General features: G+C 51.3%; 1 protein-coding gene across 1 annotated transcript in view; it reads right to left on the minus strand.

Annotated features, from left to right (window-relative positions):
- Positions 1-781: 781 nt before the first annotated feature.
- Slc6a1 (solute carrier family 6 member 1) overlaps positions 782-25,112 on the minus strand; it is a 33,415-nt gene continuing 9,084 nt past the window's right edge. Inside the window, exons 2-16 of the mRNA XM_055628613.1 lie at positions 16,315-16,364; positions 15,354-15,678; positions 14,917-15,048; positions 14,703-14,803; positions 13,623-13,732; positions 12,782-12,914; positions 9,905-10,039; positions 9,625-9,728; positions 9,046-9,170; positions 8,019-8,131; positions 7,663-7,794; positions 6,286-6,388; positions 4,560-4,660; positions 3,759-3,926; positions 782-3,007 (exon numbers count right to left, since the gene is read on the minus strand). Coding sequence (XP_055484588.1) covers positions 2,903-3,007; positions 3,759-3,926; positions 4,560-4,660; positions 6,286-6,388; positions 7,663-7,794; positions 8,019-8,131; positions 9,046-9,170; positions 9,625-9,728; positions 9,905-10,039; positions 12,782-12,914; positions 13,623-13,732; positions 14,703-14,803; positions 14,917-15,048; positions 15,354-15,591 — 1,800 coding nt within the window. The 5' untranslated portion in view covers positions 15,592-15,678; positions 16,315-16,364 and the 3' untranslated portion in view covers positions 782-2,902. The remainder of the gene's footprint in view (positions 3,008-3,758; positions 3,927-4,559; positions 4,661-6,285; positions 6,389-7,662; positions 7,795-8,018; positions 8,132-9,045; positions 9,171-9,624; positions 9,729-9,904; positions 10,040-12,781; positions 12,915-13,622; positions 13,733-14,702; positions 14,804-14,916; positions 15,049-15,353; positions 15,679-16,314; positions 16,365-25,112) is intronic.

Raw genomic sequence — 25,112 nt, forward strand, 5'->3', positions numbered from 1 at the left:
GGGGTGGATCAGGGAGGTAGCGTACAGCAGTGGACCCTGAGTAAAGCAAATATAAGAGTCCAGCTTAGCTATTCTTGCAACACCTTTACCAAAGTCACGTTTTTCCAAATATGATTTAAAAACTAAAATGCTGAACAATGCATCAATCAAATCAGTGACACCAAATATGCTTCTATTGTCTTCCAGCTTAGACCTTTATATGATCGACACAACTGAGCACGCCTCCAGAAAGTAGCTTCGAGTAATTTCCTCCTGATGTTACTCATTCTTTGAGGAAGGTCCAGGTTTATTGCAGTGGATTTTGAGCCCAAGTCTCTCTTGGCCTGGGACTGAATTAGTTTGTGTCTTTGCTGTGTTGTTTCAAGGAAAGGGACTATTGTGTGTTCCCATCCCTAAGGAAGGAAGGTCTGAAGTGTGTGTGCTGCTTTGAAAAGAGAACTATCCCCCAGCATCTCAGATCCTTGAACCCTTGGTGCCCAGCTGGTAGGGATGTTTGGGGAGGTTCAGGTGGCACAGACTTGCAGGAGGAGGTATGTCACTCAGGGAAGGGCTCTGAGAATAGACAGCCTCACCTACCTACAGTTTGCTCTGTCTACTTTGTGCTCGTGGTTCATGATGGTAGCTCTTGGCTTCCTGCTCCTGCCACCATGCCTGCTGCTTACCTGCCGTGCTGGACTTTCATCCCTCTGAAGCCATAAGCCCAAATAGCCGCCTTCTCCTGTAGGCTGTTCGGGTCATGGCATTTTGTCATAGCAACAGAAAAGTAACTAATACACTGCATATCATAGAACCTTTATTATTTTTTCCTCTAAATTCTTAGAAACTTACATAACGCCCGTGCTCTAGTTGTGATATCATTTATAGACATTTAAAACACATCTTCATGTATAAATATTTTACATTTGGTCCATAGAACAGATAATTTTACTAAATAATACTGTAATTTTTTTTAAAACAGGCTCTGTATATAGTCTGAATAGGCATATATTACATATACTTTTTATATAGAGATAAATTTACTTGGTGTTCTGAGAATAAATCCTTATTGCAAAAAAAAAAAAGCATATATGATAATACAATTATCTTCTTCCCTCTGGGCAAAAACTAAAAAAGAAAAGTTACACATATTCACAGTTCTCACAGTAATTGTACGACCCTTAATGTTGTGCTCTAGAAGGTACGTTTGGGTGGAAATCAGGGATTCCTTGCCAAACATCTCAGAGGTGCTTACGAACATGAAATATACTGCACTTATCTCAGAAAAACTTGTTCTCAGCTTCACATCCAAGGACAACGAGCAGCAAGAAGAAAACCTCCTGCCCTCATCCTAAAGGGCTTCATACACAGGTGAGGGAGGGATGGGGCCACGAGACACAGTGGAGGGTCCTTGCATTCCACACCTGGGACTCTGGCGACAGGCACCTGTGCAAGCTGGTCGCAGAGTCTCCACCAAGCAGGGAGATGCCTCGGCCACACGACCCTTTTACCGTGGCCTCGCTAGATTGCCTACACAATATCACACGGGAGGCTAAACGCCACATGTGAGGCTGGGTGTGTGCGTGTGTGCATTTCTATGTGCATACATTTTTGTATTCTCTACAGTGTGCTTAATGTTCTGAGGGAGATAGCTTATTGCAAGAACTGGTGTGCTGGTCACTTTTGGATGACAATGACAAGAGATTAAAAAAAAAACCCCACGGTCACAGTTATTCACCACAGTTATTATGGATTAGTCATAAACACAGTTTGTGAGCTATCAAGCTAAGGAGCTACGGGACAAGACATACGCTTTGCTACATGGGAGCCCGTTCTCTCGGCAGAGGAAGAGAGATGGGGCTGCTGGAATTTTCCAGAAACTGTCTCCACTGGCTTCACCAACACAGAGCCCAAGGCCAGAAGGGGCATGTGACACTTCCCACTGGAGCAGGTTAACAAGGGAAGCTCAGTGTCAGGGTAGGGTGGGTGAGGCCTCTGGATTATCCCTCCTCCATTAAGTGGGCATATACATTGAGAAATTTCCAGAAAGGTGGGGGCGGGGAGACAGCAGAACAGAGTGGCAGTGACAGTCTAAGAGGGAAACCAAGGTGAACTGGATTGGTCCTGATTTAGACAGAACCTTCACCTTGGTTTCCTTGGCCATTGTTTGTGCAAAACTGGACAGCTCAGAGGGACCACAGATCCCACTTAGGGAAAGTCCTGGAATGGTGACCAAAAAAAGGCAATTGTGCTTGTGGCTTTTTTTTTTTTTCTCCTCAGCATACAGGTCCCTTCTGGACCGGCTGCTGCTGTTAATGCCACCAGGGAAGGTGGGGCAGGGGGCACTGAGCTGCCCGGGTCACAGGGTCACAGGGACAGAGGACCCTCTCCGAAATGCTCTGTGAAGCCACAGAGGTGTCTGTGAAGCTGCCTCGGGAAGGAGAAATTAAGAAGGAAGAGGCAGAGCCCACCGGCTCCCAGTGGCCTTGAACCACATGCCGTAGCCCTGGTCCATAACCAGGTCAGAGCCAAGATGAACAGAAAAGTCTGGATAACAGTCTACAGTTGGGGCACAGGACAACAGTCCAAGTAAGACTAAAAGCCAGGAGAGTGTGGCCTCAGCTCTCACCCTCTCTGGCAGCATAAAAATGAGCTACTGTGGCAGCTGCAAAGGCCAGCCACCTGCTCTCGCTATGGGGCCTGAGGGAAAAGTCACCAGAACTCTGTGAAAGACCCCCCCAGGAGTGGCTTCCCATTCAGGGCCCACTCAGGGTCAGACTGTCCCCCACCGCCCCTCTCTACATGGTGATGGTGTCTGGACCCGCCCCTTGAGGTAGGTGGAGACAAAGAACATCTTCAGTCTTCAAGGGGTGCGGGTACAGCCAGACCAGGGTGCCAGTGCTGGGGTGATGAGGGGGACGCACCCCTAGATGTAAGCCTCCTTGCTGGCTGAGCTGCCAGCCTGCGGCTGCTCAGGACCATTCTCAGGGCGCACGATATCTTCACTGGGCTGAACCATGACCTGGAGGCGCTGTGGGCAGGGGTGGTGGTGAGGCCCCTCCCACCTCCCTTCCTCCACCAAACCCAGCTCCAGTCTTCTTACTAGTAGGCCATATGTCCCTCATGGTGGAGGCTACCTGGCCAGGGACACACTTGTTCTCATCCGTATGACCCAGAGGCTCCTGACCAGCCCTCTGATGCCTTTCTCGACATTACCTCCTGTCCAGCCGCAGCATGGCTGAAGGAAGCTGGTCAGAAAGCCCCTCTCCATGTTTCAGGACCCAATCCCATTTCATCCGGCATAAAAGCCAGATCCTAGGCCCTCCACAATCTGGCCACTGCCACCTCTCAGAACCCAGTGTCTCCCATCTCCTCTTCTCCCCGCCTCACTTAGCTACTCAAGCCACACTGACCTTCTCTGCTCTTCCAATACTCCAAGCATGTTCCTCTGCCGCCACAGCCTTCCTTCCAGATCCTTACAGTTTCCTGACTGCCCTTCCCCCACCTCCTCCATCTGTCCTCCAGCCACACTGATCTCCCTCCAGCTTTCCTCATGGCATTGTGACCCCTGGACCTTTTTGTGCAAGCTGCCCATCCTACCCTCCTAAGAACATTCTTTCGTTTTCTACTTCAGCCTCGCTTGTCTTCAGGCTTCCAGGAGGCCACCCTAATCTTCAGGTTCCCAGGGCCTCAGAGGTATACTCTGTCATTCTAAATGTCACTGGCTTGCTAACTAGGGCCTTCAACTAGACCTTGAGCTCCCCCAATGCAAAAGGGCTTACCTGCTTCAGAGAGCCCTTTAGGGTAAGGAACATGTAAGCCATGTACCCAGGGATGAGCACCATGGAGGACAGGGCCATGAGCCAGCCCACACCCTGGCCCCACTTGGGGAAAACGTAGCTTCCCATGGTGAGTGGCGTCATCTGCACAGCGCTGAAGAGAAACACGCCCTGTGGGTGGGGAAGGGCATGACAGTCAGCCCTGGGATCCTAGACCAAGCAAGGCCCTACCTCCTGCAGCTGACTCTCACAGCCTACTCTCCAGGAACCCTGCAGATGAGGGATGAAAGCAGAACCCTCTTTCTGGAAAAGACCTGGAGAGGAGGAACCTGCTTGCGGGCTAGCCAGTATAGTGGGCTGGATGGTCACCCCTGGCCACTGTGGGTGGCACAGTCTAGGCAGCAGCCCAGTTCCCACCTCAAGGAGCTTTGGTGCCCCTGCCAGGGCTCTGAGGACCTCAGCACCCCTCAAAGAGGGAATGGGTCCTACTGACAAAAAAGAAGCCTCCGCATGTCAGGAATCTGGGCTCCTGGGTTAGGCTGAGCTGGCTCAGGGGCTCAAGACAACATTCTGGTTGCTGAGGCTACCCTACCCATGTGATTGTTTCCCAGCAGGGCTTGGCACAGATGCACAGCAAACAGTGGAGGGGGAGGTGTTACTTGGGGGGGGGCAGAAGATCTGGAGAGCTTTACCCTGCCCTCACTCCCAAAAGTTTTTTTCAGGGAGCAGAGCTGTCCACACCCCAGCCTGCTGCATCCCAGTGGGCTAGCCTCATCCTAGTGGCTGGTCAAGCCCCATCCTTACCGCCACAATGATGGGCGTGAAGAAGGACCAGCATAGTTTCCACCAGATGCAGGGCCTGGAGCCAACCATCTCCTGGATGTTGTCATAGAACCGGTTGACACCTGTGATGTGGGAGTAAGAGCAAAAGACAGGGAGAGCTTCCAGGACAGAGAGCTAGGACCCAGCTCTCCCACTTCTTTGAGGTGCAGCCCTGAGCAAGGCGCCTCACTTCTGTGAACCCTAGTGCCCTGGTCTCTTATGTGGGACACGTGCTTTGGTTTTAATCAATTCCTATGGCACCATAACATGACGACAGGAGGATATGTAAGGACACACCTGCCTGACGCCCCTCCCACAGACACCTGTCCCAGCCATGCCTTTGTTGGCTTTGCCAGGAGGGCACATTTCCCTTTGGTGGTCTTACTGTGAGAAACTGATGATAGATTGAAAAAGAAAAGAAAAGAAAAGAAAATCCAAATTTAGAAAATCAATGGTAATGATAAAAGAAAAACCTGAAGCCCTCAGGATGGAGCAGATCACCGCTCCCTGTGGAAAGGCACAGAGCAGGGGGACCATTAGAAGGGAGGAGGGGGCAGTAAGAGGAGAAAGGTAATGGGGTACAAGTGGAGGATGGGGAGGGGCACAGCGCTAGGCTCTTTCAAAAGGTGTGTCCTGCTGAGATAGCTGGAGTCTGGGAAGGACATTGTTTTTGTTGTTGTTGATTTTTTTTTTAGTATTTATTTTATGTAGATGAGTGCTCAATCTGCATGTACACCTGCATGCCAGAAAATGTCATCATATCCCAGTATAGATGGTTGTGAGCCATTATGTGGTTGCTGGGAACTGAACTCCGGACCTCTGGAAGAGCAGACAGTGCTCTTAACCATTAAGCCACCTCTCCAGCCCAAGGGAAGGACATTCTTAGGTCTTTGGGCTCTCAGGCAATCATCTGGAGAACCTTGACTCCAAAAGAAACAAATAAAACAGAATTTTTTCTTTGTGATTTGTTCTAGAATAGTTCACACCCACAATCATACATAGTCTTGAAGTCACTAAGCATGTGACTTAAAAAATTATAAAGTTTGGAGTTCCCCTTTTTCAGATAATATGTTTTTTCTTTTTTCACATTTATTTATTTTGTTTGTGTTGGGGGAAGCACTTGTGGAAATCAGAGGCCAACTTGTAGGAGCCATTTATCTCCTCCCATAGGTAGGTTCTGGGGATTGAATTCAAATTGGCAGACTTGCAAGTGCTTTGAGCCATCTCATCAGCCCCCGAATAGAATTTCAAACCAATCTTTTTATTCTCAAACTTATGAAGTCTTGATGGCTTGCATTTTATTTTTTTAAGATTTATTTATTTTTATTGTGTGTGTTTAAGTGATTTCAGCACCATGCTCAATGCTCAATGCAGTATCTGCAGAGGCCAGAAAAAGAACTTGGATCCCTTGGAACTACAGGAGGTTGTGAGTCTCCATGGGGGTTCTGGGAACTGAACCCAGGTCTTCTCTGTAAGAGCAGCAAGTGGTCTTAACCTCTGATCCATTTGCAGCCTCTGGCTTGCATTTTAAATGGATATGTGCAATGGCCCCAGTCACACTGTCTTAACAGGGCAGCCCCTGTGTTAACTAAACTTGTGAAAGTGTTATAAAGATATAAAATAAAGGTTTCATGTTCAAGATATTGACTGGATGGATGTATGGATGGATGGATGGATGAATTAATGAGGGAGGAGGGTTGGTTCTCACCATAAAACCAGGAAATGGAGACACACTCAAAGAAAACCAGGAACAGCAGGCTCATGCCACTGGCAGAATAATAATCGAAAAGTTTGAAGACATAAATGCCGCCCTGAAAGAGACAAAGGGATAAAGTGCAAGCAGGGCTCCATCCCTGCACACTCCCCCAGCCCCAAGAGGCTGAAGAGGCTTGCATTGGGCACACTGCAGCAGGAAAGCTTGAGGGCAGAGTAAACAAGCCCTTAGGGTCTATGGCTTCCTGGTCTTGGGGCCAGGAAGATGTCTGGGAGATGTCCCATTTCCAGTGGACTTTCATTAGGACTAGAAAGTGGCCGAGCCATTGCCAGCACAGGTGATTCTTCTTTCCCGGATAAACCCTCTCCTGACCCACATAAAACTGTAGGGAGAGCTATCATTTTAAGTCACACCTGACTGCAAAGCCTGCAAGGCCTGAATCCCCATCCATCTTCCTGCTCTATGCTTCCTCCACACTGGCCTCCTCTTGTGCTGCGGGCTCCCCAGATGCAATCCTACCGCAGGGCCTGTGGACCTGTTCTCCTTGCTTCCCTAAGATCCACCACCACCACTCCACCCCACCAGCCACCCCTGGCGCCCACCCTGCCTCATCTCTTAAGTCTCAGATCAATGGTCTCTTGCTTAGAGAGGCTTCTCCTAGATATCTTGTCTGAGGCAGAGGCCCTCTCACTCCTAGTCACTCTTGAGCCTACTATTCATTTCCCTACTATTTTTTTTCCTTTCAGAAAAAAAGCTAACATGGGCATTAGTTTTGACCCCTAAAATACAACCTCTCAGAAAGCCAGCACAGCAGTGCCCATCATTTTAATGGCTGAATCTCAGGGTCACGCCATCCCACAGGCTGGCGTGCGCAGTGTTTCTTTCTAAGATAAATAGAAGGGACTTGGCAAGTGCCAGTGTCGAAGGCCCCACTTCTTCCTCAACTCTGACCCATTTGCAAGCTCACTCTCCCCCAACTCCTCATTTCCCACCTCCATTTCCTCATTCTCTCAGTCTTATCCCTTCTACCTTCTCAATCCCAGATTCCCATGTCACCTCCATCCCTTCATCACTCCCATCCCCTCCTCCAGGAAGTAGATGCTTATGGCTGGAATGAGTGCTACGTACTCTAGATTTGTCCCATGCTTTCTGGTTCAAAGTCTGCCTTCTCTCACCAGTTTGGGACTCCATGGTGAATCTCACAGTGGTATGCTGAGGTTTGGCACGATGGTGCTCGGTGCAGAGAAAGGTGTGATAGCATAGGCTAGCCCCAAGGAGGCCCAAAGGCTGGAGAGCTTTGAGTCTTGAGGATGAAAAGATGTGCCAAGCCCTGGGGAAAATCTGAGCCATGCTGGATTCTTGTCAGCCTACCTGGGTGATGTTAGAGAGGCCAATCAGGTAGGACACGATGCACACGGCAGCAATGAAGAGTTCACGCCGATTGCGGAGGAGCCTGGGGTACTCATCCACCAGGGCAGTGATGAAGCCCTCCACGGTACAGAACTTGTTGGGGGAAAGATGGGGTCAGCCACCTGTGCTGCAACCAGCTTCACACTCCCTCCCACCCAAAACCTGTAAGGTCTTGTAAGGGAAGACAAGAGGCCTGTAGCTAGACAGCAAGGCCGGGTTGGTTTTTGTGGAGTGCGGTCCTCCAGGCACTGTCGGGGCTAACCAAGACCAAGGGGCTAACCCCTCATGGAGCCCTCATGGTGCTATGGAAGGCTCACCTGGCTGTCAATTCCCAGCATCAGCAGCATGGAGAAAAAGAGGATAGCCCAGAGGGGAGAGATGGGCAGCTGTGTCACAGCCTCAGGGTACGCCAAGAATGCCAGCCCAGGGCCTGGTGTGGAGGACAAGACAGAGGAAAGTAAGAGGGAGAGAGAGAGTGAGATAGAGAGAGAGAGAGAGAGAGGAAGTGAGTGCTACCAGCCCAGCCAGCCCACACCCAGCAGCACACCCCACACAGCCAGCACGTTGTCACTTGCTTATTTTGATCTCAGTTCATCCTTTGGGTAAACCTGTGTGTGCATCCTGCCATCCCTTAGGAAGCAGTGAGGGTCCAGAGGGAAGACAGATAGGTGAGTACAGAGCTGAAGAACCGTGGGGACATGGCCAGTGGCAAGGACAGTGCCATGTGTGGCAAGGCTGGATAGAGACACATAAAGAAGGCAGGTGGAGGACAGATGCTGGAACTAGAGGGCTCCTAAAGAGGTGAACAGAGGAGTGGGAGGGGGCTGAGGAGTCTGTTAGGCTTTGGGCAGCTGAAACCTTGAGGAGTGGGAAGTTACAGGGTAGAGCAGATGTGGGATGTCTGTCTGGGGCCTAGGGGTGGGGTGGGAGAGGCTGGAGAGTTCTAGGAAAATGAGATTGAAGGAGGAGGGTCCCCTGTGGGTGAGACCGGACCCTCAGCAGAGAGCATTCCTGCTGATGTGACCAACCATGCCATGTCCTCCAAGGAAAAGCCTCATTGCCTTCCTGAACCCCGGGAGCCTCTGCCAGGCCCATAGTCCCTCCTGCTGTGGCCTGGCCTGGCCAAAAGGGAAAGGGGTCGGGCACTGAGTGTCTTCCTGGCTTGTGGCACTGGTGACCGTGGGAGCAAAGTAGGCACAACCCACAAGTGACCATGTTTTCGGAGCTATGGCAAAAGCCTAGCCTGGAGAGCTTTGCCTCACGGAGGTGACCTGTTCCAGCTCACTCTTCGTGACTACGCACACCGTCACGGCAAGCCCCACCTTCCCCAGGTAAAGTTCCAACCTGAGGCTGCAACGTCAGCGATGGACCTCTTGGTGACGTGAGCCATGAAGCCCACGATGGAGAAGATGACAAAGCCGGCAAACATGCTGGTGCAGGAGTTGATGCAGCAAACAATGATGGAGTCCCTGGAGAGCAGGAGGGCCGGTGAGGTGAGCGGGTGGCAACTATAGGACAGTGGGATGACCTCTACAGAATAGAGGGCAATGATGTCCAAGGAAAGGGAAGCGGAACCATAGGTGGCCTTAGAACGGCAAGCCCAGAGCAAACCAGGCAAAGCTGAGCAGGAAAAAAGGGGTCACCTAAGAGGGTAAAGAGGGACTTAATATGTAAATAGCCAGGGCAGATGTGACTACTACAGAGGTCGTGGAGACTGAGGTTCCACGGGGGAGGGATGGTAGTCTGAGCTGAAAAGCATGGCCTCCAGTGTGTGACAGCTGGGAAGTGCCAGAGACAGGTGTTCAGTACTTGGGTAGAGCGGTTGGCACGCATTCCTGGGGCGTGGCCTCAATGAGCCTCTACCAGGAAGTCATGGTCAGGGGCGTGGTCAGGAGGGAAGCCTCAGGACCCGCCCCCTCGCACCTGTACACGTTGTTGTGGAAAGAGTTGTAGCTTCCGAGGGCAATCAGGGACCCCAGGCCCAGCCCATAGGAGAAGAAGATCTGGGTGGCAGCGTCGAGCCATACCTGCAGGCAGAGGATCAGAAACCCAGAACCGATTAATACAGAATCATCATCGTAGCCTCGGCCCCCTGGAGTCCTTAGGGAGCATCAGCATCACCTGACATGCTCGGGTACCTAGCAGTTGCAGCATGCTCTGGACCCTGGGGACCTGGTGGGGCGGGAAGGGGCGGGGCGCTCACCTCAGAATCTGACAGCTTGCGGAAGTTGGGTGTGATGTAGAAGAGGATCCCCTCTTTGGCCCCGGGCAGCGTCACTCCACGGAAGAACAGGATGATGAGCATAATGTAGGGGTACGTAGCTGAGAAGTAGACCACCTAGGAGCAAAGGTCGGTAGACTGCACCTCTCTGCAGTGCCAGATAGTTTCCTCCTCCTCCTCCTGGAGCTACCCCACTCCCGGATTCCTAGACTGCTAGGGGTGCCCGCCTTCCTGAAGCCCTTCCATGGAGTCTCCATGGAGTCTCAGTGTCCCTGCTTCCCCATTCACATCACCTCTCCTCCCACCCTCTGTCTCTTCTCCTCCCAGGTGTATGAGGAAAGTGCCTGTGTTGAAGACACACTCTTCTGGGAGGAGAGACACTCCCCAATCTTCCACCCCCATCTCCCCACCCCGCCCACCCTGAGGCCACGCCCCGTGTTTGGAATTCCCGGGGAAGCTCAGGGCTGGCCTCCTGCCAGTGATCCTCCTGCCTCTCATCCTGCCTTCTCATCCTCCTCAGTGATCCTCCTGCCTCATCCTTCTGAGTGTTTGGGTTACTCAGAGTGAGCTCTCATTTTTGTTGTTGATTTGGGGGTTTTGTTTATTTTTCTTTGAGGCCAGGTCTCATTATGTAATCCTGGCTGGGTCTGAAACTCACAGTGATCCTCCTGCCTCTGCCTCTGGGGCGCTGAAATTAGAGGTGTGAGACACCATGCCCAGCCCCCACCTCTCCATGTTCAGAGTAACACATATGATGAGAACAGAGAAAGTTTAAGAATATGTGCCCATGCACCCGAAGTCCCACAGACAGCTCCTAGCGGTTACAGAAGGGACAGTTCACTTGTGGCTGACGTCTTTATTTTCCAACATTCAGCAGACTCTCGGTTCTCACCATTCCTGTGTGGCTGACCACAGGTCCTTGCAAAAGGGGCTCAAATGACTGAGTCACCTCTTTAACACATGTGAAGCTAAAAACACACAGGCCAGGCTCATTCCTAAACGCTGCTTCCCTGTCTCAGGAAGAAAATGAACTTTAATTACAGAAAGTCCTTTGGGAGGTGTCAGTAGGGGGGTGACTATAGCGTTCCGGCTATGTGAGGATCCAAACACAACACTGAACCTGTCTGTATACAAATCTTTATCTGAAAAAGTGTTATCTCACACTTGGGAAAACTTCCAGCTGTGCACAATTACTGAACCTAAAGCATCAACTTCTCCAGCTTGTGACCTCGGTTGCTTAAGACCCTTCTGGAAATGGAGCTGCAGCTGGCAGGACATGGTGACCTCTGTGTTGAGCAGGGGCATGTTTAAACGTTGTCTTCTGTCAGATCCATCACTAAGGAACTGGTCTGTACAGTACGCTTCCGTGTGATCCTGGCTGTCCCTGAGTCTGATGTGATCCCCGCATTGGCAGGTGAGCATGGGTCGGTACTGAACTACCTTTGTCCCTCTTATTGGACTCTGAATCCTCAGTATCAGGAAAAACACCCACAAGCCATGGAGAAACCAACTTGAGAAAGAGGACTCAGTCATCAGCATGACCAGCAGGCTGGGTGACTTTGGGTAATTTCTTACCCTCCCTGAACCTCCTTTTTGCTTCTCAGCAAGTGGGTATGATTTTCAACCCCGATGAGCAGAAAGGCTGTTGTATGAGGACACATGCCATGCCAAATATATAGTGCCTGCCTGTACTGCCCCATTTTCCAAGCTCAGCAAGAGGCTGAGCACACAGTAGTTGTTCAACAGAAACTTGCTGAAGGACAGCAATAATGGATGGATCAACATCCCCAAATGATACAGTGAGGGAGGGCCCTGCTCTGTGTCTCCACAGGTGACCCTTCTGGGAATGCAGCCAGAATGTTAGGCACCCTCCCACCACCAATGGTTATAACTGCTATTAAACACTGAGTTTCTGTGTGGAGGACATTGGCCAGCGTTCTGTATAGATCATCGGTCAGCCGGTGACAACCCACAGCAGATGAGGGAATTGGGGCTCAGAGGGGCCTTGTGACTTACCCATGTACACACAGCTAGTCCCTGGGGAGCTGAGGTTCTAACTCTCTGGGACTCTTCTGCTTCCTAGAGTTAGCATGAGAGGGCCCTGTACCCACCTCTGCTCTCCCTAGTCCTAGTCCTAGGGACAGGTGAGGGGTCCCCTGACTCCCACACTGGGTCTGAGGACCTGGTGAGTTCTGGGGTCTACCAGACTGTACCACAGATGTGTACCACCTCTGCTCCCTTTAGACTAGAGCCCGGAAGTCAGCCAACTCTGTCCCCAAACTCTTCAACAAGACTTGTGGCCAGATGCCATCCTGGGTCAGCACCCAGATGTCTCCAACTGATACCCCAGCTCAGCCCTTATCTGCGCCTGTGTAAGTGAGCTAAATGAAGTCCCCTCCCTAGTGCTGAAGATCCTGACGGGTCCAGTGAGCCACTGGGTACATGTTTTCTCATGGGAGAACCAGTTTCAGGAAGACAGGGTGCATGTCCATGGTCCCGGAGCCAACTAGCTATGATGCGGAGATCTGAGCTTGGTGATGTGCAGCTCATCCATCCATCCATCCCTTCACCCATGGGTCAGGACAGAAGATGGCACCTCTGGGTCCCTGTACTTGGCACAAGGTAGCACAGAACAAGTGCCAGAGAAAGCTGGTTCAGTGCTCCTGGCTATGGCTACCTGTCACCTGGCTATGGCTCTGTCAAGCCCAGTGGTGCCTGGCACTGGCTTGTCTCCTTTTGTAAGAATGATCCCAGGCACTAAAATCTTAACTCAAACAGATGGAGCCTGTGGGAGCCATGGGCCCTGGTTGAGGACACACTTCCTCCTATAGACCTGTCCCCTCTCCTATGTGTCCCTACCTTTCCAGTCCAACCGACACCCTTCCAGATGCAGAAATACACAAGCACCCAGGCAATGGCCAGTGTGATAGCTAGTGGCCAGCGGATCTGTCCCGGCTTGTCCAGCCCATCTGTCATCTGGTGCATGTTGCGCCTGGGGACAGAGGAAAGAAGAAAGGATCACAGAGGGCCATCAGGAGGTGAGTGACCAGGGCTCTGACACAGACCATAAACGAGTCCTGGTGACACTGTGACCTTGTGACTGTGGGACCATGACCCTCACCTGGAGAGTGCACAGCAAGAGTCAGTGTCAACTGCAACTCCTGGGCTACTAAGCCTTCACCTCTGCTCTGCTCTACCCAGCCCTGTGGGATCCTCCTAAGTCCCAGGTAGGACCATGAAGCCACTCTCCTGCCTGAGACCCTAATAGTGCAGAGGGTCCTCTTGCCTGAGTCTGGAGAAGACTACAACCTACCGAGGTCCACAGCTCACCCTTGCCTCTTAGCACAGTTCCTCATCACGTATCTGTACCCGCCCCCTCACTGTGCCTATACACACACACACACACACTCCTTCTCATACTCCACTCACTTCCCAACCCTCTGTTGTGGCAAACAGGCCATCTCTCCTGCCCTGCACATCCTCCTGCCAGGATAAGCCACCTGCTGCCGCCACTGTCTGTTGGCATACCCAGATCTCTAATTACTCTGGCATACAGTAGGTGTTCAAGAAAGACCCAGGGATGAATGGCTGGGGGAGAAGACACATTATCTGCTGCCAGCCAGCTGGTTCAACCTCCCCAGTTGCCTGTTGCCACCCAGCTGGCACACCCTCCCCAGCCCCATGCCCTGCCCCCACTCACTCCCAGAACTCCACCACGGCGCTGGTCATGTTGGTGGTATTGACCAGGCTGTAGTTGGAGAAGCAGCGGTCTGTGTTCCAGGCGTTGTCACACTGTTTCCATGGCAGGGTCTGCAAGGGCAGAGTCACAGACAGGTCCAACTAGGTCCCTGGGGCTGGCCAGAGAGGACCCCACTCCACCTGCCCACCCTTATCACCCCACACACTCACTCATAGACATTTTCCCACCTCTCTTTCTCAACAGTTCTCAGAGGCAGGTAGACAAGATCACATCATCCAAATATGAATTCCTGCCCCTCCAAGAACCAGCTTCCAAGCTATACTATGTCCACCCTGTGTCCACAGGGGTGACCCCAGCAGACAGGGTCTGTCCCATGTCCAGCCTGGCTCTAGGCTCTTTACACATGACTTATGGGGTGAGTTTTAGTTTCTGTTTCCTTCCGCTTCCTGGTCAAATACAGGCCATCTAAAATCTACCACTGTTCTGTGTGCAGCTCAGCATCATGGAAGACACACAGTGTTGTACAGCAGCATTTTTCTAGGAACTTTGTCTCTTTTACTCACTACATCCCCACGATGCCTCTGTCTCTTGGACTCTGACCACTTTAAGAAGCATGTGCAGATAGAAGCACACAGCATCTGTTCTCCGTGACAACCTCATCCTCTTCAAGTTTCATGTCCACAGTGCCTGGGTCTTCCTTCATTAAAGCTGAGTAATATTCCACCACACACATAGATCCCAGAGTTCCTGAGCCCCTGCTTTTGCTTCTTTGGAAACAGAATTGCTGGGTCACATGTATAAATGGGAACAGTGAGGTCTCAGAGAGGTTAAAGCTGGTTTCTGAAACTGAGAAGCTGGTAGACAGAAGGGTTGGTATTCAAACCCATGCCATCTGAGTCCATACAAAATGGACTGTTGGCTCCAATTGTGGAATGCCTGAGGCACTAGACTGAGGCTGTTAGCGAGGCTGGACAGGAAAGGTACATAAGAGACACGCTACACCCCTCATTCAAGGACTGATCCAGCGAGCACACTGGGCGTTGCCACAACCCATGCAGGCTCTGAGCAGCAGCCACTCACCATGGTGAAGGAGTTGTACAGGTAGTAGATGGCCCAGGAGATGATGACAATGTAATAGATGTTCAGCCAGAAGGACAACACAGCCGCCGCGAGCCCCACGCCTGCAGACACACACAGGGCTTGCTCAGGCATGCTCAGAAATGGGTCCAAGGCATCCTCTTCCCAGAGGAATCTTGAGGTGAGGGCCCTCAACATGCTTAGCCCCCTTACTCACCCTTGAACATGGGAGCTAGCTTCCATACGCCCAGGCCCCCGATGGAGGTGTACTGGCCTAGAGAGCACTCCAGAAGGAAGAGAGGAACACCGGCAAAGATGAGTGTCAGGAAATACGGGATCAGGAAGGCCCCTGGAGAGGAGAGACACACTTACAGCCCCGAGTCTCTCACCCACCATTCCTACGTGTCCCTCCTGGAAAGCAGTACCCAGGGTCAGGCCCAGGCCCAGTGGAATCCTTCATTTAAAGTGCATCCCAGATCTTGCAAAAAGAGATACAGAAGTTCTGATCTCCCAGCCACAGACAACTGTCACTGGGAACTCTTGAAGAGAGGACAAAAGGCAAGTACAGCCTGCTCTTCAAGACTCCCCCTTTCCCCCAAGGCAGACCCAGAAGATGCAAAGACCTGGCCCCGAGGTCACCAGGTGGCCACCTACCACCACCATTTTTTCCGCAGAGGTAAGGGAACCTCCACACGTTGCCCAGGCCGATGGCGTAGCCCACACAGGACATGAGGAAGTCGAAGCGGCCCTTCCATGTGTCCCGGTCAGGCAGGTCCCCAGCCTTCTTCTGCACCTTGACTACCAGGGTTTTGGGCTTGTCGCTGGCCACAGGGGCCTCACTGACTTCGGTAGAGATCTGCCCATCAGCCACTTTGCTGTTGTCAGTCGCCATGTCTCGGGGCACAAACTTGGCAGCAGGGGTCCTGGTGGGTGGGCGTGTGATGTCAGCTCCGGTCCACGTGGACAGCAGCTTTGCAGCCTGGGGGTTGTCGTAGGAGGACAGAGTGGGTTATGGTTAAAGAGATAGCGTGGATATGAAACTGCCCTCTGATCAGTCCTGAGTTCTGTTTTTTGTTTGTTTGTTTGTTTGTTTGTTTGTGTTTTTGTTTTACCAACTGAGTACTAGTACTTAGTACTATGACTTAACATTCCTGCTGATTCTGTCTTGTGTGTGTGTGTGTGTGTGTGTGTGTGTAGTGGAGGTACGTATGTTCGTGTGAGTATGCATATATGGGGCAGAGGTCAACCTTGGGTGCCCTTCCCCAGCAGCTGTTCATTGCTCCTGAGACAGTGTCTCTTGCTGGCCTGGAACTTACATAGAAGGCTAGGCTGGTTGGCCAGCAGGCCCTGGGGATCCTCCTGTCTCTGCCTCCCAAGTGCTGAGATTACAATTGTGCACCCCCATGCCTGGCTGAGTGTGGGGAACACAAGCACATCTGGGAACACAAAGAGATGCTTGAGGAGAGTGTGGGGAGGCCGCCTCTGTCACCTCCAGTCGTACTCTGGTTGAGAAGTCTCTTGTTGAACCTAGAGATCATTATTCAGCTCTCAGGTCTACTGGGGTGTGGTGGCCACCTGGCTGGCAGAATGCCTCATGCATAGCTGCTCATCTTACCTGAAAGTTCTCTGTGGTAAGTCCTCTCCTAAAGGCCCCCTCCACAGAGCCTGCAGAACAGAAGGGGAGAAGGGGGGGTGAATGAGCAGTCCACACCAGATGGGGCCGGACTGTCAGCAGGGGGCAGCAGGCAGCGGGAAGCAGCTGGGGCAGGCTGTGCCTGAGGCTGCAGAGCATCCCCTGCCAGGGTGACTGTAGTGAGTCCATGCAGCGTGGCACCAGCCTGTGGGTGTGCAGACATGCAGGATGGGCTGTGTTGAAACAGCTGTAAAGATGAGCAGGGTGTTCCATAATTTTATCAAAGGGAAAAGAGGAGCCAGGGGTGAGACAAGGCTCAGGGGATATTGGGAGTCAGGAACTGGACTGATGGGGTTTTTTTTTGTTTGTTTGTTTTTGTTTTGTTTTGTTTTGAAATTTACAGAATTGCAGTTTATTCTAGCTGATATTTTTCTCCATCCTCAACATAAACTTGAAGAGCTGTCAGAGCACAGAGTAGAACTCTATATTTTATAGCACAGAAGGTGGAGTTTGGGAAAATCTTCAAGTGTCCTGCTTAAGGCTCTGCCCCTCTCCCCCAAACATGTCAACAGACATTCATGGAACTTGTTTTCTTCTTGTGTGTTAACATTTCTTTTCTAGAACATTCTACAGAAGCTGCCTAATAAAAATGACACAAACTAAACTTATGGAACCCTCAGAACAAACTGGAGCACAGGAAGGAAGTGCTGCTCTGTGGCTCCCACTTAGGAGATGAGCAAAAGCCATGGTTGGCATGGGCATTGTGCCTGGGATCTGCCCCAGAGGCCCCGTGTGCGGTGCATGGCCTCCAGCCCCTCACATGCAGCCTGTTACCCAGCGTCATGTGTCCTTCTCCCGGGAATACTCCAAGGCCACCCCTGCTTCTCCTCCTCACGGTAGCCGGCTCAGTTTGAGCCTCCTGTCCAGTGGTTGTCTTGTCCTGAATGTCATTCCAGCCAGGCTTGGCCACACCAGGGAGAAATGTGGCCTCAGGTAGAGGCAGAATGTAGCCTCCAGGATGGAGAGAGCAGGAGGCTGAAGATGGAACCTGCTCCAGAACCAGGAAATTCACACTGCAGACTCAGGTGAGACAGACAAATGTGTTCACTCTTTTTGTGACCACCGTGTCCTCAGTTGTTCCACTGTCTATCCTAGTAGGCTCCAGTGGCCATATTTATTCAGAATAATCCAATCACCAAAGGCCATGTCTGACCATATGACCTAAGCTAGCCAATCAGATTCCTTCCCTGGCATTTTGGCATGAGGAGAGACTTGGGGACTACGCATTCTGTAGTCAGTGTGGCCGAAAGAGCTGGCTGCTGAGGAAGAAGGGGGTGTATCTTGCTGCTGTTCTAGCTTGCACTTCCAGGCTTTCTTTAGTCTAGCTACTCTGCTCTGGGATGCAACAAGGTGTCCTTTACCATGGCTTGAATGAGATACTTCAGAGGTCAGGTTGATTGTGAGGTTTGGCTCCCACTAACGTCGTTGTCGCCTGAGAAGATTGTTTAAAAAGTGAGTTCCACCTTCTCGGCCTCTCTCCTGCCATATCTGAGGAGGACTGGTGCCTCTAATCTGCCATAGACTCGCAGGTTCCAGAACCGTGGGCCTCCAGCCATTATCCAACACTGGCCTGTGGCATTCTGTGACAGTAGCACTGATGGGCAAAGACGGTTTCCATGGTCACATGTGGCTCTAAGCCTCCTTGCCCTTTGGGTCCTCAGGAAAAGCAGTCCACAAGTCCTTGAGTCCAACCCAGGAGTCCCAGGCAGGGCTACTTGGCAGAGCTGGCCCTGAGGGAGCCAGGCTGTCATTTCTGTTTTCCGGAAATGTTTATCTGGATTCAGCCGAACACCTGCAGCATCCAAAAAAGAGCTGCAGAGCCAAGCAAGAGCTGCGGTTTCATGTCTATGTCTGAACGTAAACAAAGGAGGCTGGTGGGATGGAACTGATGCCCAGGGTAGGATCCAGGATGCAGAGACCTGGACTTGCTTGGTACTGAAGCCACTTTAGTGCTGAGTCAGACCTTGGTTCTCTCTAGCACCTGCTAATGTAGGGTGAGCTTCCTTGCCTCTCTGACCCCTATCTGTATAAATGAGGGATCAGAACAAGGCCAGACACATAAGTATGCATGCTAACTCTGGCGCTGGCTGACATTCACAAGCCTGCATGGGCATTCACCATTGTCTGTGGACTGATAGTCTGCACACAGCACCCCTGGCTGCAGCTGTGTAGGAATATCCCAAAAAGGGTTTCGTGAAGATGGAAGGCCTGGTACTCTTGAGACTCTGGTCCCTCAGAGTGTCAGCATTTCAAAAGTCCAGATGTCACCCTGTCAGTCCTAGTGGGGCCCACCAGGTATCAAGGCATGAGTCTCCTTGCTGTGGGTCTTTACCTCAGCCAGAAGAGGAAGAGGTCTGGCTCGTCTCTGTCAGAAGCTGAGAGGGGAGCAAGACTGGGATAATGTTGTAGGAACTGTTCTCAAGAAAGATATGACCAGGCAAACAGAAGACTCACTCAGGGGTCTCTGAGAGTTAATGAAAGAAAGCAGAAGGAAAAGAGTGGCGAGTGTCTCAGTGATGGTCCATCGCTCCTCAGTGGGGCTCTGTGACCAAACCCTAAAGCCATTGACAAGAACAGCTAAAGCAACATAAAGAGCTCTGCAGGTCCCTCAACTTAAGACACTTTGTGAGGAAGGAGTGTGGAGCCGGAAGCTCTAGATCAGACATGGCAAATGGGTCACAAGCAGCCCTCCGGCTTGTTTTATTTGGCCACAACAATAAAATCCAGTTTGACTTAGAAGTTGGAAATGTGACACGCTAGGACACAGTGTTTTAAGCAGTGGGAAAGTAGTGCAAAGACCCCAGGCAGGAAGGAACCCTTGGCTTTTGAAAGACAGCAGGGAGGCCAAGAAAGGAACAGATCCAGGGAAAGAGGTGATGTCATATCACACAAGGGTCCCAGAGGCCAGAGTCAGCAGTTCAAATTATTATTATTATTGTTGTTGTTGTTGTTATTATTATTATTATTATTATTATTATTATTATTATTATTATGACTTTGTATCTGAAATGGGAAGTGCTGTCTCATGCTTCTGGATCTCACCGTAGCTGTGACAAATGTTTTAAAAGGTCAGGAGCAGAGGCAGAGAGGCTCTTGGGAGATTGAGTCCAAGAGAGACATGGGACTTGGTCCTGGCCACTGGGGCACTGGGGCTCCACCCTGGAGCAGGGCCTGGAAGCCTGCTGGTGGCCTAGAGATGGGCAGCCCAGCACTGTACCAGTGGGAAGCTGTGAAAGAGCAGAGTACAGGGAAACCCCAAGGGGACAATCTCCCTCTGTCTCATGGCTTCAGAAGGCCTGGTGTGGTCATGTGGGTGGAAAGAAGGCAGAGGCTGAGAAGCCAGGGCTTGGAAGTCAGGAATACCATTGTCCTAGCACATGAGCTGTGGGTCGTTGGAGGAGACAGAGCAACAGGCTTGGCCTAAATTCTGCTCCCGCTTGTCTCTCTCCCCATCCCCCTTCCTTCCTCCCCTCTCCTTCCTCCCCTACTCCCCATTCCTTCTTCCTTCCCTCACCCCCCTTCTTCCTCCTTCCCTCCCTGGCTAGGCCCACTGCTCCCTCCCCCCTGCTCAGTAATTACTGAGATGGCAGAGGCTTGTAGCAGCTGTAATAACCCCGCTTGCTTTTATCTCTTTCAGAACTGTGATGGTTCAAGAAAGGAATTAATATTGGGTTTGGATTCGTGCCAAGAGGAAACAATGCATTTTATTATCTGATTGAGAGGGAAATGCTAGGCCCACCCTTGGGACATCTGCTGTGTACCCAAGTCCCATGCTTGAATCCTTTCACAGAAATGATGCATGTTTTTAACACCTAGTATATTCTAGGCATATCACAGGAGTTCTACTGTCCAGACTTATTGTAGATACATAAGCTGAGAGTTACTATATTCCTCAGATAGAGAAGGAAACTGAGTCCTGCCAGCCTAGGGCAGCAGTTTGTGGGGGTAGGGAGTCTCAGTGGGCTTTGCAGTTCCAGCCTTGCTGTGCATAGTGCAGTTATGCTAGCAGCAGTGTCCCCTGGGATTAGGTTGTGTGACAGAGGTGCACTGAGCCTTGAAGCTATGAGGTAGAGACCTCAGATTTTGTGAAGCTGACTTTCCATCTTACCCTTGTAGGGTGTTTAGTTGGGATATTCGGCTTGGGCTGCTCTCAGGCTTCAAGAATGTGGTGAGAATTGAAGTCAGGACACACAGGACGTGTCAGTAAGGGGCAATTCCAGCTGTCACACAAAGACATGATCAGCCATATATGTACTTTGTCATAGGGAGCAACTAGCAATGACAGCTAGCCCAGGGAAGAGAGGCCAGAGGGAGGTAGAGTCCCAGAAGTCTTTGACAGGTGTTCATGGAAAAAGAGTGGCTTCGGGCAAGATTGATGGGAGAGTCCAGCTGGACCTCTGGAACAGACCCCATTCTTGGAAGCTCAGCTAACATGTAAGGGGATCAAATAAGGCACCTTCCTGGTGCAGGCTGTTTCCATACCACACTCACATATCTACACAAGGCTCAGAGAAGACCAGCATGAGCTCAGGGTCACACAGCACAAGAGTGACTTTATCTTTTTAGTCTTCAAACTCCCTCCACGTTCATTCAGGGCCTGCAAACCAGTTCTCATTAGAAAGTACTAGATGCTAGGCTTTCCCAGAATCCCACCGGGACAGTCTAGTAAGTTAGTTCTCCTCTCAGGGCTCAACAGAACCATGACAGGTTTTTTTTTTTTTCCAGTTCATGCCTGCACCAGAGAAGAGTAAGATACACCAAAGCTACATGATCAATAGTCCCATCGTTCAGACATGATGCCATAGCTCAAAGATGTCAAATGACCTACCCCAGATCACCCAGAGCTTAACCTGGGCCCAGGAGTTCGAGCCTGGCCTACCCTCAGCTTGTGTATCCTGGAATGAGGCCTGGATGAATATCCTGAGGCCTTAGGCTCCCTGGCCCCGGAGTCCATCCTAGTTGGTATGGCTACAGTGAGAGAGCTGGGGTTGCTGGGAGATGAAGTTGCCCAGACAAAAGGAAGAGGAAACTTAGGCTCTGGTCCTTTCATGGAGAAGGCGGCTGAAGGCACCGCAACACCCTGGGTGAGTACAACATCAAATGCACAACCAGTTATGGCTGCCCTGAATAACTGTTAAGCTATCAATTAGCAACTGTCCCATTTCACCGAAGGGTAAACTGAGGCACAGAGAGGCAAAGTGACTTGCCCAGGTCTCCTAGCCAGGAGCTGGATGTCAAGATTCAAATGGGGGCAGGCAGCTGGGCTGCTGGTCCTATATGCTAACTACTCTATTTTGCTGGCTCAATCTAGAGAGGTACTTCCAGTCCTACCTTTGGTATGTGGCCTGTCCCCAGCAGGCAGCTTCCTCCAGGAGTAACCCCCAAGGTCATGTCCTGCTGCTCTCTGAGGAAACCTAAGAGGCCACAGACCCTAGAGCCCGGCTTCAAGAAGGTTGCATCCCCCTGTGGATGTCTTAGGAGCTACTGAGGGCTGTTTGGCCATAGTCTCATTAGTCTATGAGACTTGGGCTCTAATAAGAGTCTCTCCTCATGGAGACCCTGGCTCTCGGCTCACTGCAGACAGGACTTTGCCAGCCTTGGGGAACACAGAGCTCTCATCTCCCTAGCTGCGTATCCTTGAGCTAACACCTTGCACTCTCTGTGCCTTGAGTTTCCTTCTGCATGCAAGCAGAGGAGCAGGGCTCTGCTTCCTAGTGACCCTAGCTTCCTCCTTCTAATCTCATCCCCTTTCTCTCTTCCAACACACCATCGGCATCCTGCCAAACCCTGTGCAGAAGCCTAATTATCTACAGTGTTTGGTGGTGCACCTCCTTTTATTGAGGCGATTTTCAATCTAATCTGCCCAGCATTGAGTGAGCCAGAGCCCCATGCTGAGTTCTGGATGATGAGCTTTGAGATGGAGTCTGTAGGTTCTTACAGAGTTCCCAGGGCGCTTGAGAGATGAACACAGATGGACCAGCACCATGGATTTCTCCCTGGCCATAGCCAGCTGCTGTACAGGGCCTTGTGTGCAGAAAGGTGTGTTTATCCTGCAGTGGGGCTGCAAAGCCAACCCTGTAAAGCCTCCTCTATGTTTCCTATGTTCTGTGTATCTCATGCACCATGTCATTTGCAACTCACCACATCCCCTTTGCACAGAGGTGGAAACTAAGGCTCTTAAGCATGGTTCTCTGTGGGGACACAGGGCCACCAGCACACGGGGAAACTGAGCTGAGGGGATTTGTCACCACTGCCTGGTTCCTGTGTGGGAGATAGCAGCTCTGGACAGATGGGACTTGGTGCCCCCTACAGCACCACACACAGCGTTGGATGCAGGTGTGTCCTCCTGAATTCCTTCCTTCAGGTCCAAGGACAGCATGTGTCCCCAAGGCAGCCTTGTACTGGCAAGTGTTTATCAAGGGGCTCTCAGAAAACAAGGCAAAAGGCTGAGCGGGTGGCAGCTGGAGAAACCCACAAGAGGTTTCTTGCAGGGCTCTGTCTCCAACTCCAAATACAGCTCTCTTCTACAGTTACAGTATGCAGCCAGGTCCTTCACCACCCGGTGATCTCTTGCTGGAGCCCTCTGATGCTTCCTATAAAGAAAAGCTTGGACCACACCCCCCTCACTGGCCATGAGCATGCTCTGTAGACCCAAGCCTGCCATCTCAGGATGCCCACTGCTCTCCCCATCCACCCCTGGATCCAAGAGAGGGAAGGGAGGCATGGGGGGAGGGGATGAATGTGAAGGACGAAGGAGTGGAGAGAGTGGGGGTTGGAAGAAGGGTGAGAAGGAAAAACAAGAGGAGGTAGAGGGTGGGAGAATATAGCGAGGAGGAGGAAGGATAGAGAAAGGGGGAGGAAGAGGAGGGTGGCAGAAAGCCTGTAGACCCAGGCTGCAGATTCCTGAGTACTGAGGGAAGAAGGAAGCATACTTTCACCAAAAGCAACCTGAGATGATAGGAGGAACCCAAGGTCACTCAGGGAGAATGATCTGGATTCAAGCTTGGCCTTGGGGCATGGGCCACTGATTTCTTCTGTGGCTTCTAACGAGGTTGGGGTTGCTAAGTGAACCTCTCTACTCAGACAGACTTCTACACAGGCAGCCGCCTGCCCATCTAGCCCTGCAGTGGACACAAGGCAACCTCACAACGCTAGCCAGGGGTGCTATCCCAGCTCCTTTCCTGGCCTCCTGTGGTGGCACAGGCTGGTTCTCTGGAGGGCCTCAATCCCATGGCTGCCTCTGCAAAGGCCCCGAGCTCAGCCCACCCACCGGAAGGATTAACTGGGATCAGGAACTGAGTGACAGGGTGACCACTTGGCACCCTCTCACATGGCTCTCTGCCTTGTAAAACGCACTGTGAGAGCCCATGGGGTTAAATAACCATCCTGCCTCTTTCAGAACGCTGGTGACTCCCACGGGAGTTAGCAGAATGCAAATTTGGGGGAACTTAAAAAAAATAATCTCACCAGGGCTAGTTGAACTAAACACATCTCTAGTAAATGACACATACATAGAAGTGAGGAGGAGGCCTGACTGGGTGGCATAAAATGGCTCAGCAGTGAAGGTAACCAGGGACGGCATCAAGGTTTCTGGCCAAGCATCCACACTGGGGGGTCCTCGGGGTGCCCCCCCAACAATGCCACAGGCTTTATCCAGCCTTTCCAGAGGCATGCTGTCAGCAACAAGATCACTCAAGGTCATCCCAGAACCAGTGGTCTGTGGAGTAAATAGTTTTGCATTATAGGATGTCTACTTAGAATTTTTCACACTTGAATTTGCATCCTCTAGAGAGGAGGCTGAGCTCTGCCATCATCATCACCTTGTCCCCAACTCCCTTACTGATGTGTGTAACTACTTGGTCACGAGTGGCCTTCGATTTGCAGTCCTAGGGTACAGAATGCCATTCTGGTCCCTCAGCAGAGGACTTCTCTGAGAGGTAGTAGAAGGGTGAGGGTAGAGATGGCCCCTCCTGGGGGTGTCAGCGTCTCAAGGTGATGGAGTCCAGAAAAGCGTGTGTGGCATTCTGCTTCCTACTTGGAAGACAACAAATCCCATTTCTCTTTTCCTAAGATCTCAGTCAGGGTTTAAAAAAAAAAGCCCAAAGAAGTGGTTCTCAACCTCCCTAATGCTGCAACCCTTCACTACAGTTCCTCATGTTGTGGTGACCCCCACCATAAAATTATTTCTGTTGCTGCTTCATAATTGTAATTTTGCTGCTGTTGTGAATCACAACATAACGATGGTCTTAGGTGACCCCTGTGAAAGGATCTTTCTCCCCCCCACCACCACCAAAGGGGTCACAGTTCACGGGTTGAGAACCATGGGCCTAGAGTACTTTTAGAATTGAAAAGGGGTCAAGTTCTGGGATCTTGTGCTGAGTTGACACGTTTAAAGACTCTACCGGAGGCCCGCATACACCAGAGCATCTGCTGTTGATCCCTTCCCACAGCTTTCCAGAGGAGCTTCATGCGATGTGCCCCGACTCTCCCCTACGAAGCAAAAGTCCTGACAGCAAGAATCTCAGACAGCACACACACACACACACACACACACACACACATATTTTAAGCCACAGACCAAGATGAATGCTGTGGGGCTGAAGGTTTCTCACATACGCTCTCCATGTAAACTTAATATCTCATTTTAGGACTCGTACTTGGAAAGTAAGATGAGGTGGATACCTTGGACACAGAAAATGCTCGCCAGCTGACACTGTTTT

Source organism: Psammomys obesus, unplaced genomic scaffold (assembly GCF_907164565.1).
Source record: "Psammomys obesus unplaced genomic scaffold, mPsaObe1.curated_primary_1811, whole genome shotgun sequence".
Classification (NCBI taxonomy): Eukaryota; Metazoa; Chordata; class Mammalia; order Rodentia; family Muridae; genus Psammomys; species Psammomys obesus.